The sequence below is a fragment of the Oncorhynchus mykiss genome, chromosome 17 (assembly GCF_057628025.1).
Source record: "Oncorhynchus mykiss isolate SJ-2025 chromosome 17, ASM5762802v1, whole genome shotgun sequence".
Taxonomy (NCBI): domain Eukaryota; kingdom Metazoa; phylum Chordata; class Actinopteri; order Salmoniformes; family Salmonidae; genus Oncorhynchus; species Oncorhynchus mykiss.
In genome coordinates this window covers 1,527,884-1,538,767 of record NC_143038.1, presented here as the reverse complement: position 1 = coordinate 1,538,767, position 10,884 = coordinate 1,527,884, and the positions used below count along the sequence as shown (strand labels likewise).

At 41.9% G+C, this 10,884-nt stretch overlaps 1 protein-coding gene across 2 annotated transcripts in view; it reads right to left on the bottom strand.

Moving 5' to 3' along the window:
- Positions 1–1,175: 1,175 nt before the first annotated feature.
- LOC110485623 (leucine-rich repeat protein SHOC-2) overlaps positions 1,176–10,884 on the bottom strand; it is a 28,466-nt gene continuing 18,757 nt past the window's right edge. For both annotated transcript variants that reach the window (XM_090204387.1, XM_090204386.1), the window contains exons 3-10: positions 9,834–10,269; positions 8,831–8,968; positions 8,346–8,476; positions 8,072–8,260; positions 7,644–7,766; positions 6,993–7,130; positions 4,433–4,550; positions 1,176–3,661 (exon numbers count right to left, since the gene is read on the bottom strand). In XM_090204387.1, the coding sequence (XP_090060513.1) occupies positions 3,453–3,661; positions 4,433–4,550; positions 6,993–7,130; positions 7,644–7,766; positions 8,072–8,260; positions 8,346–8,476; positions 8,831–8,968; positions 9,834–10,269 (1,482 nt within the window). In that variant the 3' untranslated portion in view covers positions 1,176–3,452. The remainder of the gene's footprint in view (positions 3,662–4,432; positions 4,551–6,992; positions 7,131–7,643; positions 7,767–8,071; positions 8,261–8,345; positions 8,477–8,830; positions 8,969–9,833; positions 10,270–10,884) is intronic.

The following is a 10,884-nucleotide window of genomic DNA, read 5'->3' as shown; positions in this document are numbered from 1 at the left end:
TCGCCACACCAACGTAGTTCCAACCCAGACAAAAAACATGACAAATGATTTTTCAACATGCTTGGTTTCCTACACAATAGTCAGGCAAGAAAAAGGATTGAGACACAAAATACATTTTGCTAAAAGAAAAAAAATGGCCATGATTATTACATACTTTATGACCCAAAATCAGACGACTGAAAAATAAACACCACCTAGTCGTCTCCAAATCATTAGGATGCATCAGAACAATACCTCTTCGTCATCAATCTCAGATACAACAATACAAAATATGACCACCCCCAAACCTAGACTGTCACATGTTTCTTTTCCAAAAAGCGTGTTTTAACTTACATTCCTTGTTTTGATAAATGCTTTTCTGAATGACGACGATTATGTCTCAGGTTCTCTAGACATACGTCAGTCATCCACCCCTCACCTTGCAAATGGCACATAGATACAAATATGAACAAAAACAGACTCAATATTATACGGGATAACAGCGTTTCTCTCGCTGCATACCTTAATGCACATCTCACTGAAGGCATTTTCACAATGATTCCATGTTGTTTATAGCTAAAACATAAATACACAACCAATCCCCCAAAACAATTTACATTTTTTTTAATTATATTTCTTCCGAAGCTTTTTTAAAATATAAAACCAGGAATGCAATGCCTCTGGTGTTGTTCTTTGAGCGTGAACGAGAAGAAAGCCCTTTTTACATTTTTTTGTCTTTTCAAAAAAGTATTGTGTTGTAACTGCGTCGTTATAGGCTCAAATATGCACCTTGGTTTTTCCTCGTTGTACGTCGGTCCAAACAATTTGATCTGTTTGAAAACCACCAGACCTCATGTGACCCCAAACTCAGAGGTCAAGGGCAGAGGTCAATCTTCCCAGCCAGTGTACTGTACGAGTCTTGTATGTTGATTTTGTTTAGGATAGATCTCACTTTTCCCGCCCCATCAATCGTTTACAGCATATTTTTCAAGCAGCAACAGGTTCTGCTGGTAGGATTAGAAGCAGCAATACATTTTGTCTGGGTGTGTGCTCTGTCCAGGCCTCGTTTTTCTTAGCAGTCCACAACCCACATCGAAACACTAATCGTAAGCTGCTGCCAAAAAACTAGACCCACACTTGATTGAAAATAAATACTAAAAGATGATTGAGTACAAAGCTTGGACGCAACACGTTCATTTCCAAAACCAAAAAAGCTTTTGGTTTGATCTACCTTAGTTGGGATTTTAATGTACAGTCACATGATATAATACTAACCCAATACAGTGTCAAAAAAATTATAGTAACAGAAAATGATTTACATTTTACAATGTGGATCTCAATGAATTGCAATAATTTGACAAAACATCTTTGCTTGTAGTACATATGAGCAAGATATGGGGTACTTTAATACATTTTTAAACATATCAATAAGACCCTTATTGGACATACACAGTTCAAGCGAATATTTTCCATCAAGATTGATAGGACGAAAGCCAAAACGTCTGAATTCGACGCTCCACATACTTACTAGTTTAGATTTATTTTGAGCTTGTCATCTCATCCTTAATATTCATCTGACACCATTATAAAATATACATGATAAACTGTTCAGAGATAAAATACTTCACTGTGAAACAAAAATGCCCCAGTTCAACGTAACCATGGAGATATTGTCATTGTTAAAAGAGGATGATGCCAATGTCATTTAGAAAGTGCATAAGAACAGCATCATTGCTGGGACAGTGTGGGACAAAAAAAAAAAAAAAGGAAGCCAAGTAACACAAACTTTCAGATCTCGTGAAGAGGCGTATTAAAAAAGCAGTCAAAGAAACTGGATGTAAAATGACAATAATGGGTTTTGATTCGTGTTTTTGGCATACCTTAACGACCGTAACCATGGCAACGTTAGTCATTAGTTATATTGACACCTTTCCTTCAACGTTCCTGATATGTTGTTGTTGGTCAATCGTTTCCACGTTGTATGACAGCCCCAACACTGAAGACATAGCAAAAAAGTAAACATTACAATGACTCAATTGCACTCAAGGCAACAATCAGTATTTATAGAATATATAAAAATCACTACAGATCACTTATCTAATCACCTGTCTTTTTACAGTTAACTATTTTTTTTTTCTTTCTCAAAGCAAAAACAAAAATCTTATATCTTAAAACATGAGGGCAACATTACTGCCTATTTTGGAAAGGGCTGAGTCAAACTTAAGTCCATTTTTTAAAGCATTAAAGATTTCGCATTTATTTTATATATTACTAGCTTACGGTTTAAAGATGACTGCTTATTTTTTACATGTAAAACCTCCGAACGCCATTGTTGATTCAAATGTATACTTTACCGCTTTAATATATAGAATCATTGTCATCCAACTATGACAGAACTAATATAAAACAAATGTAAAAAGTCTTTTTTTTAGACACACCATAATTCTAGAAAGAAAATGTGTTTAACTAAATGATACCTTTGTATAATGGACAATTGTGTTTAGAGCGTCAGAAAAACCAGTGGACCTTCCCGGGCATATAGGCACTGTGTTTTTTACGTATTAATGTGAAATTAAAAACATTAGACCTTTGTTCTTTAACCTCAAACCTCACGATAACAAATCTTTAGTCGAGTGGTAAAAAAATATATACATATCAAAAAGAAAAAGACAAAATGAACATTGATGATGGCAGCAGCAGTAAAAATTAAAGTTTCAAATATTTTTGCATACAATAGTTGTATCCTAAGCTCTCCTAATATACATACCTAATTACTGTAAATATGTTGGCATTGGGAATCTGGTTTCTATGTTAAAAGAATCATAGCCACTTTAGCTCACTGTTACTCAATATACATGATCCGGTTTGGCAAAAGGTGGTAGAGATATTAAAAGGGCAATTCCACCACTTTTTCATTTCCTATTCATTACCTCCAGCACTATACCAGTGTCTTCATATGTATGAAAACAGATTATGTAGCATATGGTGCTGGAATTAATGAATATAATATTAAAAAAATTTAAAAAAAAAGTTGTGTAATGACCCTTTAAGTTTTGTCTTACATGATTCGGGAATAAAATATTGGAGAAGTTGGCCTTCTAAATGGCTATGATTCCTCAACAGAAACACTGGAGCACAGTCTCAATATAAATGTACTTGTTGAGTTTTTTTCCGCATATAGATAGATAATGTATGAACCGAAAATGTTTTCCTCTTTTTGTACATTTAGTTTGCTTTTGTTATGATGTATTTTTTATATTTTTTTTTACAGTGTATGACGCACGTAGTTGGATAGGTAAGTGATTGGGTGGGCGTCGGCCTTCAGAATATGGGCGTGGTCTATCCAATTATGGGCATGGTCCGTTGTCAGATCATGGGCCTTGCGTGGGCCTGGTATATCTGCCATCAAATCAGCTCTCAGACCATGGCCTCCTTCTGGGCCCTCAGACCACAATCTTGGCCTCCGGGCCCTATCAGACCATTGCCCGGTAGGGCCCCTGCATCTTGAGGAATTGGATAATGAAGGAGGGGCCCCCGGCGACGATCTGCGGGGGCAGATGGCTGAGAGGACAGTTCTCGATGCTCATGATGGACAGCTTGCTGCACAGGGCCAGCTCAAACGGGAGGCTGTGCAGGTTGGGGTTGTCATTGAGGTACAGCTCCTCCAAGTTCTCCAGTGTACCTAGGATGGAAAGAAAGGAGGGAGGAAAGGATAGAGAGAGGGATGGAGGGAGAGGGGTGGAGGATACAGGAGTGTTATATTCTACCTGGAGGCATAGACAGATCAGGTACATACAGTAATTATTGCTGGGGCTAAAATATGCTAATTAAACTGTTTCGCTGAAGTTACGTTTTATATGTAATATATGCCATCTAGCAGACGCTTTTATCCAAAGCGACTTAAGTCATAGTCGTATATAGACTTATTTTTCTACTGTATTATTGACTGTATGTTTGTTTTACTCCATGTGTAACTCTGTGTTGTTGTTCGTGTCAAACTACTTTGCTTTATCTTGGCCAGGTCACAATTGTAAATGAGAACTTGTTCTCAACTTGCCTACCTGGTTAAATAATGGTTTCACCTACCTGGTGAAATAAATGCGTGCATACATTTTAAGTATGGGTGGTTCCGAGAATCTAACCACCACCCTGGCGTTACAAGCACCATGGTCTACCAACTGACCTACAAAGGACCACATGTAGTTCTCGCTCTATTCTGTATCCAAATGAAAGCTTGTGACCTCCTCCAATAAGCTCCTTGTTTCTCAATGACATTTGGAGTTCAGGTGAGGATGGAAGGAATCAAGGAAGTACTTTTGAGATTCACTCCTAGTCCGAGTTGTTTGTAGCCTGGGTACCAGTCTTTCTTTATATTTGGCAAATGACAGAGTACAACGAGTGGTCTCAGCAGAAACAGACCGATACCCAGTGGTATGAGGTAAAATGTACTTACCGATCTCCTCTGGCAGGTGCTGCAGCAGGTTCTCTCCCAGACCCAGGTGGGTCAGGTTGGTGAGGTGACCGATCCCACGGGGCAACGTGGTCAGCTGATTATTGGTCAACACTAGTTTCTGATAGGATAAAAGCAAAAATGGAATGTCAATATCACATGATGAAAACAGCTTAGCTGTCGAAACGTTGGTGAATAAATGATTCTGAGCTCCATCATTCAAACCCTGGAGATATAAAATGGTTTATTTAAAAAGGTCCAATGCAGCATATCAAATTGTTTTCAATAAATAAAAAAAATAAAAAAATTGATTATTATCCAAGAGCAATTTCTCCAGCAAAAATGGTGCTAGGAGTGTCGGAGTGGTCTGAGTGGGGAGGGGACAAGTGAAAGATTGCTCTTATTGGTTTGGGACTCTTTCTTATTGGTCTATTAACTCATTTACCACTTGGTGATGTCAGGCCAAAACTCCAATCCACCAAAACAGGCTTACATTTTAGAGACGGTCTTTTCAAAAAGCTCTTACACTAAAAAGAGCATTATCATAATTTTTTACAATTTCACAGTAATATTCCAACCTTAGTGTGGAAATACAAAAGTATGTGGACACCTGCGCGTCAAACATTTCATTCCAAAATCATGGGCCTTAATATGGAGTTGGTCTCCCCGTTGCTGCTAGAACAGCCTCCACTCTTCTGGAAAGGCTTTCCACTAGATGTTGGGACTGGCTTCCATTCAGCCACAAGAGCATTAGTGAGGTCAGGCACTGATGTTGGCCGATTAAGCCTGGCTCACAGTAGGCTTCCCAATTAATCCCAAAGGTGTTCGATGGGGATTGCCAGATGGTGAAGCACGATTCATCGCTCCAGAGAATGCGTTTCCACTGCTCCAGAGTCCAATGGCAGCGAGCTTTACACCACTCACACCACTCCAGATGCCATGGAAAGCCAGTTCATGAAACTCCTGACCGACAGTTCTTGTGCTGACGCTGCTTCCAGAGGCAGTTTGGAACTCAGTAGTGAGTGTTGCAACCGAGGACAGATGATTTTTACGCACTACACGCTTCAGTACTCGGCGGTCCCATTCTGTGAGCGTGTGTGATCTACCACTTCACGACTGAGCCGTTGTTGCTCCTAGACATTTCCGCTTCACAATAACAGCACTTACAGTTGACCGTAGAAGCTCTAGAAGGACAGAAATTTTACGAAATGACTTGTTGGAAAGGCAGCATCCTATAACGGTGCCACGTTGAAAGTCAGAGCTCTACACTAAGGCCATTCTACTGCCAATGTTGTGCTATGGAGATTGCATGGCTGTGTGCTCAATTTTATACACCAGTCATCAACAGGTGTGGCTGAAATAGCCAAATCCACTCATTTGAAGGGGTCCATGTATTTCTGTATATACAGTGCCTTCGGAAAGTATTCAGACCTGGACTTCTCACATTGTTAGATTCAATTGTTTTTTCCCCCCTCAATCTACACACGATACCCCATAATGACAAAGCAAAAACAGGTTTTTAGAAAATAACACATTTACATAAGTATTCAGACCCTTTACTCAGTACTTTGTTGAAGCACCTTTGGCAGTAATTACAGCTTTGAGTCTTCTTGGGTATGACGCTACAAGCTTGGGAGTTTCTCATTCTTCTCTGTAGATCCTCTCAATCTCTGTCAGGTTGGATGGGGAGTGTTGCTGCACAGCTGTTTTCAGGTCTTTCCAGATGTTCGATCGGGTTCAAGTCCGGGCTCTGGCTGGGCTACTCAAGAACATTCAAGAGACTTGTCCCGATGCCACTCCTGTGTCATCTTGGCTGTGTGCTTAGGGTCGTTGTCTTGTTGGAAGGTGAACCATCGCCCCAGTTGGAAGGTCCTGAGCGCTCTGGACCAGGTTTTCATTAAGGATCTCTCTGTTCGTCTTTGCCTCGATCCCAACCAGTCTCCCAGCCCCTGCAGCTGAAAAACATCCCCACAGCAGGATGCTGCCACCACCATGCTTCACCATAGGGATGGTGCCAGGTTTCCCCAGATCTGTGCCTCGACACAATCCTGTCTCTGAGCTCTTCGGACAATTCCTTCAACCTCATGGCTTGGTTTTCGCTCTGACATGCACTGTCAACTGTGGGGGCTTATATACGCCTTTCCCAATCATGTCCAATCAATTGAATTTACCACAGGTGAACAATCAAGTTGTAGTTTATTTTTATTTTACCTTTATTTAACTAGGCAAGTCAGTTAAGAACAAATTCTTGTTTACAATAACGGCTTACCACGGCCACATTTCAGAATAAGGCTGTAAAGTAACAAAATGTGGAAAAAGTCAAGGGGTCTGAACTTTCCGAAGGCACTATAAAGTGTATATATAAATCTATTTTTTTTAATGCATTGGGCCTTTAAAAGTAGAAGAGAGATTACTTGTGTCAATGAAATGACTCATCACAGCACTACGGTATCACTACATCTGTTAGTGGTCTTTGAATGGTTTATAACTCTACACATTTTAGTTAAAGGTAGGCCTAAATGCTTACGTGACAGAGTAGGGAAATAATGTAATAGTATCAAACCTGTAAATCTTTCAGGTAAGCGATTTCATTCGGGAGCGATTCCAGCTTGTTCTCCTCCAAGTCGAGCTCCCGTAGTTTCCTCAGGTTGCCAATACCATGTGGCAACTTCTTGAGAAGATTGTTGGACAATATCAAGACCTGTGAACAAAACAAGATGTTTCAGAACACTGAAGCGAACTGTCACAACCTGTAGCTTGTGTTACAGACCTAAAATGAGAATGAGCCAATTGTAAACTGGGGATTATTAGGTGACCGTGATGGTTTGAGGGTGATGGTTTGAGATTGGGAATTTAGCCAGGACACCGGGGTTAACACCCGTCCTCTTACGATAAGTGCCATGGGATCTTTAATGACCTCAGAGAGTCAGGACAGCCATTTAACGTCCCATCCGAAAGACAGCACCCTACACAGGGCAGTGTCCCCAATCACTGCCCTGGGGCATTGGGATATTTTTTTAGACCAGAGGAAAGAGTGCCTCCTACTGGCCCTCCAACACCACTCCCAGCAGCATCTGGTCTCCCATCCAGGAACTGACCAGGACCAACCCTGCTTAGCTTCAGAATAATGTATGAATTGATGACGGCATCAGAAAAGTAGTAGGTCCACATTTCTCAGGAAAGATCCCATCTGGGAATTCTATCTAGGCCTCACCTCAAGCGAAACGAGACCGCAGATGTCCTCAGGGATCTTTGTCAACTGATTGGTGGCCAGGTTGAGCTCCACCATACTGGTCCACGTGCCAAAGTCTAGAGGCAGAGACGTCAACTGGTTGTCCTGAAAAAAAAACAATGACATTGACAACAATTCCAGAACCAGAACAGAAAGACGACATGATGAGCAACACCTTATTGAACAATGGTCACCTCTTTACCTGAGCCACCATCATTAACCATTGTCAAGCTTAAAGGGATAGTTCGGGATTTTGGCAATGAGGCCCTTTATCTACTGTTAACGTCAGAAGAAAGAGACGTTGTCCTGCCTACATAATGTCTGGGACTATCGTCTTGGTCCACTTTACTAGAAGTCATCAAAACAGAGGGAAGGAGATAACAACACGTAACAATGGACAGCATCCTTACCTTCATGTTGAGTTTGCTGAGGACTTTGGCCCTGGAGAAGATTCCAAAGGGGATCTTGTTGATGCGGTTGTGCTCCATGTTGAGAGAGTAGATGGTGGAGAACTGGGAGGGTCCTCCCACCGGGTAGGACTGGAAACAGTTCCTCGCCAGGGTTAGACTGGTCAGATTCACCAGACTAGACAGGAGACCCTGGGATAGAGAGAAGGAGGTAGATAGATATGCTATATCCCTAACAATACCATTAAATGCAGCAATCAATAAAAGCACCCCTCACTTCTGGTAACACGGAGATGTTGTTGTTTTCTAGGTTGAGCTCTTCCAGTTCTCTGCACTTGGCTAGCGATCTGGGGATGGCTGACAACCGGTTGTACCGCAGACCCAAGCGGTTTATGCTTGCCAAGTTACCTGCAACAAGAGACGGTTAAATACGAAAATGACAATCAACAAAGTCAGATATTAGATATCATGTTAAGCATTTCAAATGTATGAAATGTAAGTATGTATTGTCTGGTGCAATCAAATTCCCCCTCTGGGGGATCAATAAAGTACCATCTTATCTTAAATACCAGCACTAGCAGTTCCTAAAACTGTAGATTATACAATTAATGACAATTCTCAAATGTTTTATCGTCACAATGTACAGTTAAGAATGTGCACTGTGCAGCTGTGTCAGTATTGGCATCCTGTAGGCAGAGTATAGGCAGATGATTGCATTGAGGAGAGAACATTTCTGACTGCTGAGGTCCCGGTCAGTCTCACCTATAGTTTCTGGTAGGTCCAGTAGCTCGTTGTGCTGTAGGTCCAGGTTGGTGATCTGGGTGCAGTTGCCGATCTCCTTGGGTAGATGTTCCAGCTGGTTATGGGCTACGTCCAGGGTGATGAGGTTACAGAGCTCCCCTACAGAGAGGCAGGGACAATACAACAGTCAACACACAAACGTGACTAATCTGGAAAAGAAGCGCAATCAGTTATTAAAAGACTGGTTTAGCTGATGGCTTTAGCTTATTGACAACACTGCAGCAATGTCTTCTGTAATGCCGGGTTTACACAAGACGACTTTCAAAATCCTAACGTCGCTGAGCTGCTCACATTTAACCAACGTCTTTCCTGTAGTAGTTTTTTGTCTGGCTAACGTAGTGGTGCGCACACTAAACCATGTGGCTCAGACAAGCCTCAAACGTTTTCAGTCAGACATTCACGCTTGCCATACGGAGTTGAAATATCTAGCCAATACATTTGGAATTGAATAACACTGGTAGTGAACTTCAGAGCTGTAACGATTTGATACTTTGGCTTTGGTTAAAGGCAAGTACAAACGCATACTAGTTGTAGTCGTCATCACTCCTGCTGGAGTCCACACATTCTGGGTGATGTGATGCAACATCATCATCTCTCTGGCGAGCTCTCATTGGCTATTGCTGAACACTGTTCTCAAAAGATTTTGTCTGCGATCTCAAAAACTTGTCTGGGACAGCTAAAATCAGGGCCAAAAGTGTGTGCACGCCCCCAGGTTATGTTAGGCAAAAATGACGATGCATCGTCATCACCCAATCTGCCAGCCTCCCTCCCTCCTCCTCCTCCTCAACACTCATCTGTTTGATCTTGTTCTCATGGATGACGCTCCTTCCCGCTCTCCTCCCACTCCTTCCCCCACTCACATTTCCCTCCCTCCCCCTACTCACCCATATCCCTCCCTCCACTCACCGCTCTCTTCCAATTCCCCCCTCACCCCATCTCTCTCCCTCCCTCCTCCCTCATTCACCTATCTCGGCAGGCAGCTGTTTGATCTTGTTCTCACGGATGCTGAGCATGGTCAACTTCGCCAGGTTCCGGATGTCCCTCTCTACCGCCGTGATCCGGTTGAACCTCAGGTACAGTGTGGTCAGCGACGTCACCCGGTAAACCACCGCCGGTATCTCCCTCAGTTTGTTATGCCTCAGGTCCAGCATCCTCAACTTCTTCAGGGAGTCCAAGGACTCTGGGAGGCTGGTTAGAGAGTTCTCACTCAGGGCTAAGGTGACCAGGCCAGACAGGCAGCCCACTTCTGAGGGGAGGCTCTGGAGCTTGTTGCTGTAAAGGTAGAGCTCTGCCAGCTGGGTGAGTTCCTTGATGGAGGTGGGTAACATGTGGATGGAACGCTTGGACAGGTCCAGACGCATGGAGTTCTCCTCACGGCACTTGTTGAGCTCTTTGATCACCTGGGAATGGGAAAGTTGTGTCCATGTTATTGAAGACATGTTATGTGTTTCCAAAACTCAGTCTTGAGGACCCACGGTTAGTTTGCCTTAGCACTACACAGCGGATTTAAATAAAATTGACTCATCGACAAGCTTTGATTATTTGAATGAATGGTGCAGTGCTAGAATAAAAAAAGATGTGCCCCCCTTGGGGTCCCCAGGACTGAGTTTGAGAAACGCTGTGTTGTGTGATGTAGAATAATAATAATAATAATAATAATAACAGTTTTTTTCTGGATCAAAATTGGGCTTAGGTGGTGGGTGTGGCAGGGGTGTGGACGCCAACCCATTTCCTTTTTACATTTCTACACAATTTGCCATGTAGCGGAGACAAATGTGCCATTTTAAATCTAATTTCCTGGAATACTACAAATTTTGCCATGGCTTATGCTATCGGAGTGACTCAAACATTAATTTTAGACATTTGTAATAATATCTATAGATATTTGTTCTCAAAGATGATCTTATTGAAAATAATATTGGTCCATTATCTTTTATACATACTTTACATCTGTATCCAAAAGTTACACAAATCCATACATGTGGTCTGCGGTTGAGAGGCCTGTTGGACGTACT